Genomic DNA, 18,938 nt, shown 5'->3' on the forward strand with positions numbered 1-18,938 from the left:
AGGGAGTGGCACCCGGGAAGCTGCATTTTTACATATTTCCCAGGAAGTTTGAGAGCTACTGATCTAGAGCTTTCCTTTCAAAGTGTGGCCCATGGGTACAAAGATGTCTTGTAGGCATCTCACAAATCATCTAGGGATTTCTTAAAATACAGATTTTCGTTTAAGAGGTCTCAGATTCTGCTTTCCTGACAAGCTCATAGATCATGCTGTTAGTCCATACTTCACACTTGGAACCTCAAGAATGCAGAGAGATGATGATCAGGCTTGGCTGCACAATAGAATCACTTGGGGAGCTTTAAAAAAATCCAGATACCCAGGCTTACACTAGACCAACCAAATTACTCTCTGGGGGTGGGAACCAGACAGTAATTTTTCCTGAAATGATTCCGGTGTGCAGCTAATCTGAGCCACTCACAGAAGACTTTTCTAGAGCACTGACTCCCCAAAATGTGGTCCTTGGAATCAGCAGCATAAATATCAACCGCCTGGGAACTTGTTTGAAATGCACATTTTAAGCGTCACCCTAGTGAAACTGAACCAAACTCTGGGCCCAGTAAACATGTTTTAACAAGTCCTCCAGGAACTCTGAAGCATACTGAATTTTGAGATTCACACCTCTATGCCTCCACCCCACCCACCAATGGCAGATAAAAACTCAGGTCAAGGAGGGAAAGGAGATTCTGAAGAGAGATGTGGACAAAGGACCCTTTCCCGCGACACTGTTGCTCACCAGGACACCTCTCCCCTCAGCCTAAGTGAGTGAAGGCACTTCAGCTGAGCCCCAGTTCCCCAGACAGGGTGGTCAGTGAGTGTGAGTGAGGGTGTATGTGTGCTCCTTTTCCTCACCTGGCAGGGACTTTTAGAGTCAGTAGTTCATACTGATGCAGGAAGTCTGCTTCCCTCACCCTTGTCAGAACTCAGCATCCCCTACCCCCAGCAAACATGGTTTAAAAGTAACAGAATCCAGGGCTGGATTGTGGCTCAGCAGTAGAGCACTTGTTTAGCACGCATGAGGCCCTGGGTTCGATCCTCAGCACCACATAAAAATAAATAAAGGTATTGTGTCCAACAATTTCTAAAAAATAAATGATTTTTTAAAAAAAATAACAGAATCCAGCTATTGGGCCCCTCCTGTGGGCTGTGCATTCTTCCCAGTCCTCCCAGGTACCTCATGGGGAGGGCGTGAATGCTGGGAAGGTGAAGCCACTGGCCCAAGGGACCAGAACGATCCAGTCGACCATGTTGTATGCTAAAGCCTTTAAGGGCAATACTGCCAGGGCATCACAATGACTGATGTTCTCCAGGGCTTCACCCAGGAGCCCAGGATAAGGGAGGGGGATGGCCCAGACACCACCTGGATTGGAAGCCCAAGCTCTTTCCCTAAACCCAGTGGCTCTGGCTCCTCTAGGTGTTGGATGAATGATCACTCCCCAAGGACAGATCTTTGTACTGTGCTTTTAATCACACTCTTCCCTACAAAAGGATCTCTTGTCTCAGTTAAAAAGATGAGTATGAGGAAGACCAGTTCTGCCGGAATGGGGTGGTGGTATTAGTCTTGGGGGTGGCGGACAGAGCCTCTTCCATTGACTCCACCGATGTCCTGGTCCTGAACCAACAGCAGGGCAGAGCAGGCTCTCCACCCTAGGCTCTCCACTTCCTGGCTCTGAGCTGGATCCCTTCAGAGGGCTGGGCTTCCAGTTCTCTTCAGTGGGTGGCCACCCTGGGCGTATGCCATCTCTCAGGTGGACATGATGCCACTCTTCTCACTTTTGACCTTGAGGAACTCAGCCATGCTAGAGAAATACTTCTGGTTGGCCTCAGCCACCTTCTTCTCAGCTGCTTGTGGGTTCACAATCTCCAGACCCTGGATGAGGAGAGTAAGAGGGGATGAGAAGTGGAGTGGGGAAAAGGCCAGGCCTCCACCATGGCCCTCTTCACGTGTCAGAGCTCTCCATCCTTCCCAAGCCCTCAGGCTTCGGTGGACATGAAAACGGTTCACCAGTTCCTGGAGTTTCCTTCAACTCAGGAGACTTTAATCAGCAAACCTGGGGCTGAGGAGAGGGGCCTAGGTATCAGGCTTTTAACTAGTTCCCAAGATGATGTTAAGATCACCAATGTTTGAGAAAAGCCATTCCTGCCTGGTTTCTGGATAAGAAACTGAGACCCAGAGGAAGCGGCTAGCCTAAAGTCCTACCACACCACCACCAAAACCAGCCAAGGATAGTGGTAGTGCTGTTCTGAATTCTTCCAACACAGTAATTCTTTTTTTTTTTTTGGTCCCGGAGACTGAACCTAGGGGGCTTAACCACTGAGTCATATCCCAACTTTTTTGAGACAGAATCTTGCTAAGTTGCTTAAGGCCCCACTAAGTTGCTGAGGCTGGCCTTGAACTTGCAGTCCTCCTGCCTTAGCTTTACCAGGTTGCTGAGATTACCAGTATACGCCACCATGCCCAACCCAATGCATACCTGTTGTCTTCTGCTGAGGCTTCCCTGGCTGCCCGACCCCTACCCTTCCCAGCCCCTCTGCTGCCCTGTCTCTTCCTGGCTCTTGCCATCCTCTCACACACTGGGTGCTTTGCTCATCAGTCCACATCCTGCTGCCCCATAACCTCGAGGGGAAGACTTGTCTCTCTCATTATCCCAGAGTCCAGAACAGTGCTGGAAACTTTGTGGCCACTCAACAAGACACTTGCTGGAGAGTCAGTGAACTCATCAATTCCTCCTGACACTACGTGACAGGTTCACCCTACTTTGTGGTGAGTAAGCTGAAGCAGAGAGATATCCAGCTCCACACTTGTCTGTTACTGTTGGGCAGGGACCTGAACTCAGGCATGACATCCAAGCCCACCTGACTGCCATCTTTCTTGAGCAAGGCCATGAGATACCCCAATGCCCCAGTCATTTCCAAGGCAAGGACCTGGAGCCTCAGATGTAACCTAAATGGAGGGTAAGAGGGATGGCTGGACACAGTTCCAGTCCTGACTCTAAAGCTGGTTTGTGCTGACCACAGCCATGGGTCGCCTCCCATCACTGCTAATCTTTGACACTTACTATATGCCAGGTGCTGCTTAAGCCCTTCATGTACCTTGTCAACATGAAACTCCACCACAGCCCTATCATGTGCCTTCTTTAGAGGCAGAGGGGAGGGAGCTTCACCAGGATCACTCAGAGGGCCAGGGAGCAAAGCTAACCCAGGGCAGGAGCACCTGACTCTGGTGAGAGTGAGGGTACCTGGAGAGGGGTGAAGGCCACACTGGAGGCAGTCCCAGAGGAGCGGTCTCGGATTGTGGATTTCCCACCATACACCACACTTTGCTTCTGCAGAGTTCGCTGCAGGAGGGAAAGGGAGGCTGTGATCTGGGCTCACCTGGCTCCTGGCCCCTTTACCCCCTGGCCCCATGCAGATGGCCCATACCTGTAGCGTCTTAGAAATCCTGGCTTTGGTGGCCTCATTCACCTGTGTCTGCCGCACACGACCACTACCTGATTTGCCCAGGTGGCCCAGGCTAAAACCTAGGTCCTCCTGGTAGGCATCCTCCTCGATCTGGTGGGAGGGAGAGATCTTTCAGACACAAGGACTACACTCAGCCAGCCCCTTGGCACCCTCCAACTTGCTGAATCCTAGCAGTCTCGAGTGCTGGCCTCAAAGACACCCATTCAACCTGAGTGCCTTGTGAAGCCCCAGCCCAAGGGCACTTAGGTGACACAGGGGACCCCTCAAGACCCCTGCCTGACAGTGCTCAGGTGATGCTGGGACCCTTGAGAAACAGGATTCTGGTGCTACTCCCTGAGCTGCAGTGATAGCTCACTGCTCCATCATGAGCACATTAGAGGAAAGAAGTGGGGTGGGGTTCACTGCCAAGATGGCACCCTGTTCTTGAGCTAGTTCTTGAGGGATCCGCTGGAGGATGCTCAGATATAGGACGGAGCGCAGCCAGGGGGCTCATGAGCAGTTGGGCCCCTCACAAAGTCAGCGGAACCCTGAAGCAGCCTCAAGGTAGAAGGGAGGAGCTGGAGAGGCCCGTAGGGCTCAGCTAAGGAGCTGGGTGCAGAGGAGACTTGTGGGGAGCTGGGCAAGGGGACAGGCTGGGATAGGAGAGTGGGACCAGAGAGTGGGAGGACACCAAGGTTCCTTAGCTGCCAGGCAGGGATCTGACCTCTCCAAAGCTCATGCGGTTGGCCTGCTTCCGGATCTCTGTTAGCCCCAGCCGCTCCTTCATCTTGCGGTACCTGCAACAGGTGCGGGGAGCAGAGGCCCAGAAGTCAGCTAGAGCATGGCAGCCTCTTCCCTTTCCACCAGCCCTGGACCCAGGGCTGCTCACCTGCGGCCACCTCGCTTCTTCCGCTGTCCATCCAGGGGTGCAGGCAGGGGCTTCACTTGCTTTACAGGTGGCGGCTCCTGCCACTTGTCAAACTTGCGCTCAATCTCGTCCTTCAGTTCATAGCCCACCTGGAGAGGGGTGAGGAGAGGCGGTGGCTGCCCACCAGGCCTTGCCCATCCACCCACCATCCTTGTCCACCAGAGCAGTCTCCTCAGGAGTCTTCCTCCTGGGGTCCTACAGGATCCCATGGACTCTCAGGGCTTCAAATCCCATCTAGGACTTCATGATCCTTGAACCTTTCCCTGGGGCTTAGCCTGCACCTCTGAGTTCAGCACCCCATGGACAACCACCTCTATAGGAACGCTTCAAAGGTAACACAGCCAGGCAGAATCCCTGCCTCCTCCCCTCTCCAGTCTTCTGCCCCCTCGTTCCCAGACCAGTAGATGGCAGGTCACCTCCACAACCTCTCTCCCACACTGCGGATCACTCAGATCACTTGAGGCTCTTCCTTCAGAATGACTCCAGCTGGCCCCTTTTGAACACCTCTATCACAGCCAGAGTGTGTTGGCCTGTGAACCATCTACCTGTGTCCCCAGGCCCCCTCTCCTGGGGCTCACAGTGCTCCAGCCTCAGGGCCCCTACCCTGATCATTTCCTCTGCCTGGAGTGTTCTCCCCCCATGCATCCATGCAAGTCACCCCCTAAGTCCTCTCCCCTTCAGAGACACCCTCCCTGGCATCCCAGCTATGTGGGCATCTCACTTCCCTCCCACCCGGTCCCTGAACTCCTCCTGGCATCTATTTATTCACTTAGCCCTGAGGGACAACTACACACACAGTTTACCATCGGTCACACCCGCCCCTGTGTCTGTGCCGCCCCTGCTGTGTCCCCACCTGAGACAGGAGACACAGAGGCCGAGCACCTGACACCACCAGGCAGCTGCCTGGAAAACAAAGGTGCGCCAGATGGAGACAGACCTACTTTCCTGAACAATTCCAAGAAGGAAAACAGAAGTTGCTGAATAACTGCTTGAATGAGGTCCAGGAGCCCCTGCTTGTAGAGAGGATACTACAAAACAATGTCCCCTCAACACCCCCCAAGGATGTCCACGTTCGAATCACCAGAACCCATGACTGTCACCATGCACAGCAAAGAGTCTTTGTGGATGTGACTGAGATAATGACTGTGAGGTGGAGACATGCTCCCATTATCAGTGTGGGCTCAATGTCATTACAGGGGTCTTAAAACAGAGGAGACGGGAAGATGGAAGCAGAGCTGGAGAGGCCAAGACGCTGCATGGCTGGCTTTGGAAATGGTGGGGGGTGGCTGGCCCAGGAAGGAGGCCACCTCTGGAAGCTGCAGAAGGCATAGGGACAGGGCTCCCAGAAGGGAACAGCCCTACTGGCACCTGGACATCAGCTTTTCGAGACCCATTTTGCATTTTGGACTTCTGACCTCCAGGACGGTGAGATAATAAACCTGTGTTTTAAGCCCCAAGTTTGTGCTGACTTGCTACAACAGTCCCAGGAGAGGAACACAGGGCGGGTGGGGAAGATCCGGCCTCCGTGGGGAATCACAGACAGACACACCACCTGGGCGGTCCTGACATATGCTGTGGGCCTCTGGGGATGGCTCCCCCCTGGACAGACCCAGATGCCAGCCACCCTCACCTTCCCCTCGGTGCTCTCATGGAAGCTGTCCACACGGGCTGCCAGCGTGCACTTGGCAGCCACCAGCCGGGCTGCTTTCCGCCGGAGATCCTGGAACAAAGGAAAGAAGGGCCCTTGGTGACATGGCCTGGGTTGGATTAACTCTCATGCTTTGGAGTAGGACAGGTAGTGCCAGAGGACCCTGGCCACGAGTACTGGGCTCCAACACCTTCACCCTCCCCTGTGAGTATGTAACTCAGGGCATGCTGCTGGCTCTCCAGGTGTTCTAGTAGCGGTACCTGACCTGGAAGGTCACCATGAGGATCAAAGGAGAAAACCCACATGCAGATGTCTCTTCAGCACTTGCCACCAACACTGTTCCCCCATCCCACAGACAGAAGGGAAGCTGGCCAGGACGCAGGACCACAGTCAACAGACCAGGACTGGATCCAGACCTGCCTGTCCCAGAGCTGTGGCTCCCACACAAGAGGGAGTGTGAGGCGGCGCCTGGGCCAAGCAGCAGAGGTGGACCCCAGCTCTGGGTCGATGGCCTGGATCCAGATGACTGCGCTACCTGCATGCTCTTGGAGAAGCCACCAACACTCAGCACCTCGGTTTCCTCCTCTGTAAAATGGGCGCCAAGAGCAGCTGGCAACACTGGAGCAGAGTGAAGTGCCATCTTCACAGTGTGGTGAGGATTCAGGGAAATCCCCGAGTGTTTCTAAAACTCTAGCCACCATGGTCTTAACCACCACTGTCACCATTCCAGCCATTGCTGTCCCTATACTGTCACACAGCATCAACCCTTTCTCTTAACCTACTCTCACACAGTACAAACCTGTTTAAGAAGGGAACTTAATGGTATCACAAACGGGAGGTTACTAAGTAACAGAAGCAAAGTACATGGTGACTAAAATAAAGAGATTCATCTGCGTGTCCCTGAGATTCACGCTTCTGTGCTTCTAAAGGGAGGTGGCTTCTGTTCTAAGAAACATGAAAATTGTGCATAAAGCCCACGGTCACAAACTTGATAGATAACATTAAAACAACAAAGCCAGAGGCAGCAATGTGTATTAAAGAATTTAACTTGGGCTGGGGATGTGGCTCAAGAGGTAGCGCGCTCGCCTGGCATGCGTGCGGCCCGGTTTCGATCCTTAGCACCACATATAAACAAAGATGTTGTGTCTGCCGAGAACTAAAAAAAAATAAATATTAAAAAAAAATTCTTTCTCTCTCTCTCTTAAAAAAAAAAAAAAGAGAATTTAACTTTGCCCTGGGCTCCTGGGAGGTGACCTTTGCTGGCCTGCAGCCCTTGGGCTGGCTGGCTGGTTATGAGGTGGTCCAGTGTACCTACAGAGCTGGTCCCTCAGGGAAGACCAGCCATGTGACTTAGGTTGGGGGCTCTTGTTTGCAGACTGAGATCAGTCATAAGGGCAACTTGATCATGTCCATGCAGCTGAGCCCCAAGAGCCTAACACTGAGGCTTACAAGAGCTTCCTGTTGTGATACTTTGTGCCTATCATGTGCTGATGCAAGGAAGCAACAGTGTCCTGACTCCAAGGGACAAGAACTGGAGTCCTGAGGTGCTTCTCTCTCCTGGATCCAAGCCCCAGACCTCTTGTTGGCTGATGTGAATCTGCCCCTGTAATAAGCCATACCAGCATCTCTCAGGCAGCCCCGCAAATCCTTCTAGGGAATCACCAAACCTGAGGGGTCTTGGGCCCCTCACTCACAAGCTAACCTCAGGCTGCTCATCCAGTCCTGCTCTGTAGGTGTTCTGTACATAATGGGTCCTCATAGCAGCCGCAGGAAGCAGACACCATCTCCCCACTTTACAGAGGACAAGCCCAAAGCATGGTGAGCAGCTCTCGTGAGCTCACCCAATTGCTCTGCGGTGCTTCAGAACCCATGTCCTCATTCCTGTGCCTGCACTACCCTGTTCTCCAGGCTCCTGACGGTTACTGACAGCTGTGCAAGAGCTGGGGCTGAGGAGTGACAACAGGGAGGGCTCACCGGGGGCAGGGACTGCACGATGTCACTATGGTAGATGTAGCCAGTATGGGGCAACACCGAGGTAGACGAGAAGCCAGAGAGCGTCTTGCGTTGGGCCCCGAGCAGCATGATGTTGCATGCAGGCATCTTGGAGAGGTTGGTCAGGCCACCAGCCACGCCTGCAGCAGGAGAGGAGAGGTCAGAGGAAACATGGGGCATGCGTCTGGAGACTCACTGTGTGCTCCATGCCTTTACATGAGGATCTGCTTGGATCCCCACAGAGGCCCTGCCAGGAAGGACTGATGTCTCTCATCTCACTGGAGAGAGATGCAGAGGAGGTTCAGAGGAAACCCAACAGAAGTGACCCCAAAGTCTATGCTAAGCCACACTACTCCACTCGGAGGATACTGACTGCTTTGGAACAGTTTTCTTCAAACCAGGGGCTCCTCTGACGACTGTGAGTGGCCTAGTCATCCTAGTTTCTGGGGGAAGGGGACGGGGGCTGTCACACGAGGCTCCACAGTGGTGTTGTGCAGCTCTGCAACACTGGGTATCCACTCGGGCCTCGCACATGCTAGGCAAGGGCCTTGTCACCGAGCCACACCCCAGCCCTTTCTGTTTTATTTTGAGACAGTGTCTTGCTAGTTGCATAGGACCTTGCTGAGTTGCTGACGCAGGTCTTGAGCTTTCAGTCCTTCTGTCTCTGGCTCCCTGGTTGCTGGGATTATAGGTGTGTCCCACTGCACCAGCCACAGGGTGTTTTTTTTTCAGTTGTTGATGGGTCTTTATTTATGTATATGTGGTGCTAAGAATCAAACCCAGTGCCTCACACGTGCCAGGCAAGTGCACTATGGATAAGCCCCAGCCCCAGCCCCCACAGGGTGTTTTTAAGGATCATGCAAACTACCTCATCAAACGAATGAATCCTTAAAACAAGACCTTATGTCCAAATGTAGTCACATTCTGAGGGACTAGAGCTCCCAGAGTTACACAATACATTGGCCAACCTGTCTGTGGGACATGGCCTAGGGCCTTACCCATGATCTTGGCAGCTGTGGATGCTCCGATGATGATGGACAGGTTGGGTGCGATAAAGGACATCCGGGACTCCACGTACTCATAGATGCGGTGCTTAGAGGCATTCAGCTCCAGCGCCATGTCGCAGGCCTCCTCCAGCCGCTCCAGCTCCTCTTCCGACAGCTGCTGCCTGCAAGGCGGATGGCCCCAGCCCTAAGTGTCCCAGCTGCCTGGTATCAGCCCAGGCCCCCCTGCTGTGTGTGGGCACACCTGTGCGTAGATTCAGGGCAGTCAAGTCCTATCATCCCAGAAGCTGAGGCACAAGGGAATCACAGTTCTCAGCTAGCACCACCCTGGCCAGCCTGGGCCCTTGTCCTGCCCTTTCTGGCCTCTGTTGTGAACCAGGCCTGGGGAGATATGCAGCACAGCATCCCCTGGCATACGTACCCCTGGGTGGTGGAGGCGGTGACACTGACGACCATGATGGTGGCGTTGGTCAGGATCTGCTGCAGGTTCTCGTTGTTCTTGCATTTGTCCAGGCTGTTTCCCAGCTCCTGAGGTAGGGAGGGGAGGGAGCAGGGTCCCTGAACTCAGGACGGAGTTGGCTCTTGCTCAGCACCCAGTCTGGGTCTCTTCTTGATGACATTGGGAAGTTGTAGTCTATACCTGCGGAGCTTCACCTACCTCTTACCAGTTCCCAGAGCTTCGCTCAGAGTATTAGCCTTGTCTGCCTGCTTGGCTGATCCAGAAATGGACCTGAGCAGAGTTGTCACCCAGGGGAAGTGCCCTGAACAAGCCCACTGGTTCATTCAACTATGGGCACAGATGTAGTGAAAAGGACTTCCTTTGCCACCATCCTGGTCTTTTCAGGGACACGGGGTGGGGGGTGGGGGGTGTTCTTCTCCTCCTGCTGCTCTTTTCTCAAATTCCCTCAGCCCTCCTATGAGACTCAGAACCTTATAGGTCTGTCATGGTCTCCCTTTCTAGCCTCGCTCCCTGCCCCTCCTCCTTTCCTCTTGCCTCCTGCCAGTCAGGGTTTTTGCACTTATGCAACAGTGTACTCTGTATCTTTACATGGCTCCTGGGTCAGCCGTCAGACTTCAACTCAAATGTCACCCGCTCTGGCCACAGCTGGGGCAATAATAGGCCAGTGGGGGATCCCATTGGGAGATGAAGGGAAGACAGCAGCAAGGGGTGGGGGCACAGGGAGTGGCACAAGAATATCCCTCCTGGTTCCATCCCTCCCTGCTGAGCAGATGGGAACACCATAGCTTCCAGTCACCTCTCCTGTCATGTCCAGACCTCGAGGTTTCTGGACCAAGGGCCTGAGTGGGCCTTGCCCCCTTTTGCACTCTAATGGCCTCAGTTCTTCCAGGGTCCAGCTTCTCTCCACTCACCTTGACTGTGCGGATGTAATCCAATGCGTTGGGGACCAAGGACTCCAGTTCAGGGAATCTCTTTGAGTACTTATCACGGATGAACTTATGGATGATGTCTAAGGTGAACGGAAGAGCAGATGTTCAGTGAGGGGTTAGCAGGCTCTACTGGTTGTTCCTAATGTCCACTGCCCCCTCTTCCTTTAGAAACCACACCCCTGAATCACAGCTTGGCACATGGACATCAGTATAAAGGCTACATTTCCTGGCTGCTTTTAATGGTAGGTGTGCCCACATGAGTTAGTTCTGGCCCACAAGGTGTGAACCAAAGTGACCTATGCAATATCCAGGTCATGCCCTTAAGAAAAAAAGAACCAGGACCTTCTCTTCCCTCCCACCTACTGATGGGGATGTGGAGGTAAGGGATGGAAGCAGGGCATCACCCTGTAGCATGAAATAGGTGACAGAGCAACAAGACAGAAAGAGCCTGGGTCTTGTAGAGACTCAACAGTGACACCAGGCCTGGTCTGCTGACTCTGACTCACATATCACATGAAAGCCACTGTTACAGCAGCTGAACCTGAATTCGAGCTAACACCAGGGCTTAGGGGAAGCCCCCTGGGAATGGCCAGTGAAGGAATTGGTCCAGGTTCCTGCTTGTCCCTCCTGTGAGGAGGGGCAGGGAGTGAGGGGAGACCAGCTGTCTTCACCGCCCTTCCTGGCACTCACTTAGCTCATTCTCGATCTCCACAGTCAGGTTGTTGGCATCCACGATGACACGGTACTCAGGGGCTGCCTCTACTGGTCCCATCACTGTGAAGATGAGAAGCAGCCTAGATGGGTTTGTGATTAAACTCCACACCTCCTAGGCCACAGCTAGGGGTATGAAGCTGGAGGGAAGCAGGAAGGCTGAACGTCCACTAGCTGACGGATCTATGTTTGCAAATACCCCGGAACTCACGGCCTGCCTCCAATCTCTCCCTCTGGTCTGCCCTGTCGGCCAGTCTAGACTTGACCCCACTGTGCCGCAGAACTAAAACCTCCTATGACTCCCTGTTACCCCAAGGCTCACAACTAAGCTCCCCAGACTGATATTCAAGGCCTCATATGCCTGGAAGCCTGGTAAGGACCAGTACGAGGCGGCACCTTTGGTGCCCAGACCTCCTGGAGCCACTCAGCTGGCACTTGAGGACTCACCAGCTCTGCAGTCTGGCTCTCAGTCTCATAGCCCATCCTCTCAGCACACCTCCATTTCCTCACACTCCAGCCACAAAGGCCAGATTTCAGTTTCACTCCTCTGGCTTTCACATGTGCTGTTCCCTCTCCCTCAAACTTCCCTTCCTCAGTCTGTTTCTAGAAGCGTCTTGTTCTCTGTTAGTACTAACAGCCATGGGATTGACAACGACCCTATCACCATGAGCAGCAACCACCGCAGCTGTCATGGTTGGGACTTAGCAGGGATGTGTCAGGCATTGTTCTAAGTGTCATACAGGGGCTAATTTACTTCATCCACAACCACCCAGGGAGGTGGACATTACATCAGAATTGCCAAGAAGGAAATGGAGGGCGCCATCTGATGTTGGAGTCAGTAGGTGGCAGAGCTGAGACCTGACTGCAGGCAGGGTGGCTTCAGAGTCAGAGTCCTAATGTCTTTAACCCGAACGCCCAAATGCCTCACGAAGCCCTTAAGACTCAGATGGTGACCCAAGGGATCCAGATGTCTCCTCTGCACTCCATAACACGCGCTACCTCGGCTAGACAAGGATCACCATCTGGTTTGAGTTGTTTTGTGCCCACCTTCCCCACCAGATACCAAGTCCAAGCAACTCTGACTCAATCCCTGAGCCTGGCCTGACATCAGGAAGTTGTCCACTTCTGAACTGCCCATGCATGGCTCTCTAGGTCAAGAAGTTCCTCAGACTAGCACCTAGAACCTGTAGGAGCTGGCATCTTCTTAGTTATGCCTGGAGCTCTGGGCATGCTGTTCTCTTGCTCTGGGACCCCTTCCTCCCTTTCTTTGCTTGGTATATGTACTCATGCTCCAAACTCTAATTCAGGTATCACTTCTTCCTTGACCCCTGAGACAGGTTCAGCCAACCCACCCTGTGGCTCTGAAGTGTACTGAGCCTGTCACCACCCACCAATAACTGCCTGGAGCCTGGCCTAACTCCTCCACTAGACCCTCAGCATTTTGAAAGCAGAGACCTGGGCTGATTCAACTGAGAGTGCTCAGGAAAGTGTTAAATAATGGAAGAAGTGAATCTCCCTGAAGCTCTACTCTGACTACATCATTCCTATGCCCAGCAGCTTCCCAGGAATTCCACTGCTAGGGAATTTCACTTGAGAGCCCATCCTGCCCAGAAGAAGAGGAATGGAAACAAAACTGCACTCTTAAAATGTGATCTGAGTGCTTAAGAGATGACCCAGTGTTCCCCAAAGTTGGAAGTGTGAAAAGAATTTAGGTGATACCCTAACAACTGTATTTATTTTTATGGTTACTTTGTACTTATCAAATGACTCCCAGTGTTCCATTTGTAATAGTAATTCCCTTCGTTTTTAAACCTTAGCAGAAACATTCATTAATTTGAAGCAAATGTTAATAATAGGACATATGATTTACACAATAGCAAAAACTCTCCAACTGGTCATGTCAATCACTGAAGTTTGGGGAACCTTGAAATAAGTACTAACACAATTAGTAAGTGCTCAACAGAGTAAACACTTAAGTGTCAGCTTTATAATGCAATGTATTTTTAGGGGATAAATGAATTGGAGTGGAATAAAAAATAAAAGAAAAGAAAATGGCTCTGAAAAAGGATGAGAGGGAACTACACTTCAAAGCAACACAGAGCAAAAGAGCAAGAAGGCCCAGCAGGACAAGGCAACAAAGGGGAGGAAGTACCTTCTGAAGCTCTGGCCTGCTTGCTGATATACTCCTCAATCTTCATCATGATCTCAGCAAACTGTCAGGAAAGGAGAGTAGAGTCAGAATCCAGGACTGTTAAAGAAGAGTTATGGCCCCCCACTCTCTGCTCCTGGGAGCTTCTCTTTATAGCCATCCACACCCTCATCCTCTCACCATCTTGCTGTCCCATAACTTGGCAATACTTTTGACCGAGTCCCCAGAAAGATCCAACTGTGTCTCCTCTTGTACATCCTCAATGGCTGGTTCCTCCTCTTCTTCTCCATAGCTTCCTCCTTCCTCCTCTTCTGCTGCCTCCTCAAGATCAGCCAAGAGTTCATCTGCCAGAGACATCCCAAAGCCTATGGGGAGCAAGACCCAGTTGAGTCCCTCCTATTACCAGAAGGCAGGCCCTGGTCCTTCTTGTCCGCTCTAGTATGCAGACTCCAAAAGGACAGCGCTTTCCTTTGTTCCCTGGGGGCGTCTCCACAGCACATCCCTTTCACCGCCACCTTGCTAAGACTTACCACCTTCTTCTCATGCCTCTGGAGCCTCGGGCAGTCAGTCCTCTTCGCCTCACTCTTCCCCAGCCCAACGCCTCGGCCCCGCGCGCTCCTTGTCCCCGTCCGACCCCTGCACCCCATTCCAGCCCAGGGAGCTTTGTGATGCACCCCACACGCCCTGCGTGTTGCCCTAAGGCGCTCCGCACACTCGTGATTACTTAAGCGATCCCCGATGAAGTTCGCCTCCCGGGCATCAGAGAGGGCGCCGGTCACGCCCCCGGGGCCGTGCCACGGAGAAGCACAGCAGATCTCTCAGCGACCGGCCTAGGAAGACCTGTCCTTGTCCTTCTCCTCACACACTTCCCGCGCAGACCCCGACGCCCGGCCTCCCGCCCTCCCCTCGCCTCCATCACACTCACCTCCTCACTCCGCTCCACGGCGCCTAGGATATCAGCTTTGCGAGAGCGGTCGACACTCACTGATGACGTCTCAAACCTGCGGCGAAATTGCGACAAAACTGCGCTCTGATTGGCCACCGCCCACGACTTTCCGGCAGCGCTTGGAACAACTTTATTAGCACCTGCCTGGGAGCAGAGACGGGGTTGCTGGGCCCAGGGCACGGCCTGGCGGGCTCACGGCCCGCCGAGGCCTGGGCCTGCAAGCGAGGGTCACCGCGAGCAGGCGACGCGGCGTCGGGACAAGAATAAATACGGCGCTCCGCGGGCGACTATTGGCGGAGTTAGATGAAAAAACAAGGCCTTAAGCCGGAAATAGGAAACTACAACTCCCGGCTGGCCCCGGGCCAGGCCGAGCTACCCGGGCCGCGAAGCCTGATGGGACAAGTAGTTTTGTGCACGGCTCAACCTGGGCACCTGAGGCTGGAGCCCTGAGGCCTGCGGTACCCGGAGCAGGAGACATGGAGCTGGAGCAGAGAGAGGGGTGAGTAGCGGAGCTCGGTGCCCGGCTGCAGAAAGACGACGCGCCCCCGCGACGTGCGGTTGTCAGAGCTCGACCCGAGGCCGTGGGCGTTGTAGTTTGTGGTCTGTACAGCAGTGTCCTGCACCAGAGGGCTGTCCGCTTCGGGGCCGAGACGGGCTCTAGGGGAGGGGGCTGGGGCTGGGACCCGGGTCTGAGGGGGAGGTGGCCCTGGACCCCGGGTCTGAGAGGGGGAGGTGGCCCTGGACCCCCGGAACTGAGAGGGAGGGCTGGCCCTGGACCCCCGGGTTTGGGGGGCAGGTGGCCCTGGGCTCCCGGGTTTGGGGGATAGGTGGCTCTGGACCCCCGGGTCTGAAGCGGTAGGGCTGGTCCTGGACCCCCGGGTCTGAGGCGGTAGGGCTGGTCCTGGACCTCCGGGTCTGAGGGGGGAGAGCTGGCCTTGGACGCTCGGGCCTGGGGCGGGGGGGGGGGGGGGGGCTGGACCTGGACCCTGGGTCTGGGGGGGCGGTGACCCTGGACCCCGGGTCTGGGGGAGGGCTGGAGAGCAGCCGGCTGCGCCTGACCCCTGCTGACCCACAGAACCATGGCCGCCGTGGGCTTTGAAGAGTTCTCAGCGCCCCCGGGCTCGGAGCTGGCGCTGCCGCCCCTGTTCGGCGGGCACATCCTGGAGAGCGAGCTGGAGACGGAGGTGGAGTTCGTGTCCGGAGGCCTGGGCGGCTCCGGGCTCAGGGAGCGGGACGAAGAAGAGGAGGCCGCCCGGGGCCGGCGGCGACGCCAACGGGAACTAAACCGCAGAAAGTACCAGGCGCTGGGCCGGCGCTGCCGAGAGATCGAGCAGGTGGGCAGCGCGCTTCCGTGTCGGGGTCCCGGGCCAGGGCCTGCCCACATGCCCTCTTCCTAGTGGCCCTGCCTTCTCTCTTCCCTTCCCGTTTATTTACCGGCCTGGGACCACCCCTCCTGGAGAGCCCTTTCCTCGGGAGCCCCTGACGCCAGCCCAGCTCTGGCGGCTCCATCCACGCACCTCCCCGTCCTCAGCCAAAACTCTTCAGTTCTGTGCCCCTAACTCGAGGCCCCGAGGCCAGTCTACTCTGCTCAAGAACCTTCCCTGGATCCTTCTCCTCCCTCAAACCCCCAGGCTGATTCCCCAGCTGGGACAGTTGCCTGTCCCCTGGTGAGAATAAGGGTGGAGCAGCAGGCCAGGGACACCAGGGCCAGATGCTTGGGTTTTTTTCTTTCTTGGGAGCTAGGGAACCCGTTTACAGTTTTAACAGAGGGAAACACAGGGCCAGGCCTGAGTCCTCGAAGACTCTTGGAAGGTGGTCCTATCAGGTTTGCTCAGTAAACTGGGACCAGCTCAACAGTCACTCTGACAGTTTGAGGGCCGGTTAGTCTGAGCTCCAGGCATCAGCAGTGATGTTCCCAGAGGGCTGGAGGCTGGCTGCTTTCCAGGCCTTCCTCTCTCATGCTGCCAGTAATCGTTGGTGTTCTTTGGTGTGTAAAGGCATCCCCTGATCTCTGCCTTTTCCTTGCACATGTATTACGTCTGTTTCCCCTTTTTATAAAGATGGCAGTCATGCTGGGTTAAGGCCTCCCATGACCATGTTTGTTTGTTTGTTTAATATTTATTTTTTTGGTGTAGATGGACACAACATAATACCTTTAGTTTTTTTATGTGGTGCTGAGGACCACCTTCACCTCTGTGAAGACTACCTCCAAATCCAGTCATATTCTGAGGCACTAGGAGTTAGCACTTCAGCACACCTTTCTGGGTGGGGGGGGGGGGGGGAACGACACAAGTCAATCCATAACAACGGTAATGGTGGTTCTGAGAGTGGACAGACCAGGGGCCAGGAGACCAGGGAGGTATTCAGAATGCTGCCTGACAGGTGAATGGCAGAGTCCAAGGGAATTCTACTTGAGCCTGCTCTTAACCCACTTCCCTAGGAACAGTCTGTTCTTATCCCTGTTTGACACATGCAGGAACCCAAGGCTTCAAGGTTTAGTAACTTACTCAAGTTCACAGGTAGTGGCAGCAAGGTCAGGATTTGAACCTAGGTTTTTCTGAGCAGGAGGAGCACATGCTTCAGCCAATACTAGGCTGTTGCCTGAGCCATGTCTTCTGCCCTCCACACCCAGGCTGAGGTCCTCAGAAACTGCAGGGGCTGTCCCCACAGCCTGGAAGGCTTTGCTCCTGGTGGTCACTCCTTTGTCTCCTTCCCATCACTCAGCCCACCAGTCTTCTGATAGCACTCACTAAAGTGGCCCCACCTTGCCTTTGGCATGTCAGCCTGGCTAGTGTGCATCAAGCACTTAGCCCTGCAGTTGCTCATTCAGCAAGGCCAACGGGGGCTGCTGTGTGCAGGCACTAGGCCCTCCATAGATGGCGCTCCATCAGACCTGTCCCAGTGAGTGGGAGACTAGTGGAATCCAGTGTACCTGCCCACCATCTCCCCGCAGGTGAATGAGCGGGTCTTGAACAGGCTCCACCAGGTGCAGAGGATAACTCGAAGACTCCAGCAGGAGCGCAGGTAACCCTTTCTATGCCACCCTCCCTCACTATCTCTGCCATCTTCATCCACCTGGCCCTCACAGGCCTCAAGGACAAGAGGTTGAAGATGAAGGTAGGGTTGAGGCAGACAGGGAGAAAGAGTGGAGCTGGGTTTTAGAGGGAAAAGCTGGCTCCAGGACCCAGGGAAGGGCTGGGAGAGCAGACTGAGTGGACAGGACAGCAGGATGGAGCAGTGGCACCTATTTGCTGTTTGGCTCTGAGCAAGCAATATCCCGTCTGAGCTGCATCTTCCAATCAACTGAGGGCAACACCAATGTCAAAACTGCTCTAAGGGTTAGGCTGGGCTCTTAGGGATATGCTCAGCTTGGAACTTCCCTGAAGAGGTATTTGTGAAATGAAAGATCACCTGTGTAAACCACTGCCAGGACCCTGGTATGGGAAGTGTGCAGAAAACTTGTGGAAGCAGAGGGGAGGAAGAGAAAGCAGCCTTGGTCAGAGGTGAGGTTCCCAATAGGAGTGTCATGCTCACCTCAGTCATTAATAGGAATCGCAGCTCCTAAGTGAATGTTTGCAAAATGCCAGCCTCAGAGAGCCATTGCTGTGTCTGCACCCAGCCCAGCCCAGCCCAGATCAGTATCTCTCACTTACAGAGGAAACGAAAGGTCAGACAAGCCATCTTGCCCAAGGCCCCACTGCCTGGCTAGTGCCCAGTTTGCAGGCCTCTCAGGCTGCAGAACTCTAAATCTGGGTCAAGGACAATCTGGCTTCAAGTAGAATAGAGCTGGGCTCTACTGTGTGCCCCCAACCCCACTAATAAATAAGCTGTCCCACTGGTGGCCTCTCTGTTCACACAGGTTCCTCATGAGAGTGTTGGACTCCTACGGGGATGACTATCGGGCCAGCCAGTTCACCATTGTGTTGGAGGTGAGCACTGGCCTTCGGGCAGGTTGGGGAACTGAAGCCCAGGACACAATCTTGACTTCCTCCCCTTTACCTACCAGGATGAGGGAAGCCAGGGTACAGACGCCCCCACTCCAGGCAATGCTGAGAACGAGCCTCCAGAGAAAGAGGGGCTGTCCCCCCCTAGAAGGACTCCTATACCCCCAGAACCCAGTAGCCCAGCCCCTGGTGAGGGGCCCAGTGGGCGGAAGAGGCGGCGGGTACCTAGGGATGGGTGCCGGGCAGGAACCACGCTGACTCCAGAACTGGCCCCAGCACAGGTAGGAAGGAGTCCAGGTGCTATGGCCAAAGTGTCACTTGGCTCCTGTGCTGAGGGGCCCAGAGCTAGGCAGAGCTGGAGAAAGGTGAAGCAGGGAGGGCTGAGGAGGCCGGGGGCTGGACAAGACTCAAAGGGGAAGACCTGCAGAAGGAAGTGGCTGGAGAGGTAGCAAGATAGGAGGAGAGAAGGAGGGCAGGAGGGTGAGGGTGGAGAATGTGGCACGTCTGGGCACAGAGCTGGGGCTGCCTCTGAGCACAGGAAGCTGGCCTGTGAAAACAGTGCTGGCAGACCCCAGGGCTCCCGCGTTCCCTGGCTCACTTGTGCTTTCCTTCTCTCTCCAGATTAAGGCTGAGGAAGATTTTGGCTTTGAAACAGATGAGACCCTGGATTCAAGTTGGGTTTCTCGGGGACCAGACAAACTGCTGCCCTACCCAACTCTTGCCAGCCCACCCTTTGACTGACCCCAACCCAATAAACTGCCCCCCCCCTCAACCTAGTCCCTGTCAACTGCT

At 54.4% G+C, this 18,938-nt stretch overlaps 2 protein-coding genes across 3 annotated transcripts; one reads left to right on the top strand and one right to left on the bottom strand.

Annotated features, from left to right (window-relative positions):
• Positions 1 to 1,441: 1,441 nt before the first annotated feature.
• On the bottom strand, positions 1,442 to 14,311 carry Prpf31 (pre-mRNA processing factor 31). Its single transcript, XM_076839024.2, has 14 exons — positions 14,182 to 14,311; positions 13,437 to 13,621; positions 13,260 to 13,320; positions 11,087 to 11,170; positions 10,379 to 10,476; positions 9,429 to 9,535; positions 9,002 to 9,171; positions 7,986 to 8,143; positions 5,994 to 6,083; positions 4,325 to 4,452; positions 4,160 to 4,232; positions 3,418 to 3,546; positions 3,234 to 3,332; positions 1,442 to 1,864 (listed from the first exon to the last, which is right to left on the bottom strand). The coding sequence occupies exons 2-14, from the start codon at positions 13,611 to 13,613 to the stop codon at positions 1,739 to 1,741; spliced, it is 1,500 nt and encodes a 499-aa protein (XP_076695139.1). The 5' UTR covers positions 13,614 to 13,621; positions 14,182 to 14,311; the 3' UTR covers positions 1,442 to 1,738.
• Positions 14,311 to 18,908, top strand: Tfpt (TCF3 fusion partner). Of its 2 annotated transcripts, XM_076839045.2 has the most exons (6): positions 14,312 to 14,701; positions 15,278 to 15,536; positions 17,156 to 17,226; positions 18,062 to 18,131; positions 18,209 to 18,427; positions 18,768 to 18,908. In XM_076839045.2, exons 1-6 carry the CDS (start codon positions 14,679 to 14,681, stop codon positions 18,885 to 18,887), a joined length of 762 nt encoding a protein of 253 aa, XP_076695160.1. In that variant the 5' UTR covers positions 14,312 to 14,678; the 3' UTR covers positions 18,888 to 18,908. The 2 variants fall into 2 exon arrangements, with proteins under 2 accessions (XP_076695161.1, XP_076695160.1); XM_076839046.2 differs by lacking the exon at positions 18,209 to 18,427 and having other exon boundaries at positions 14,311 to 14,701.
• The last annotated feature ends 30 nt before the right edge of the window (positions 18,909 to 18,938 follow it).

This window comes from Callospermophilus lateralis, chromosome 18 (assembly GCF_048772815.1).
Source record: "Callospermophilus lateralis isolate mCalLat2 chromosome 18, mCalLat2.hap1, whole genome shotgun sequence".
NCBI lineage: Eukaryota > Metazoa > Chordata > Mammalia > Rodentia > Sciuridae > Callospermophilus > Callospermophilus lateralis.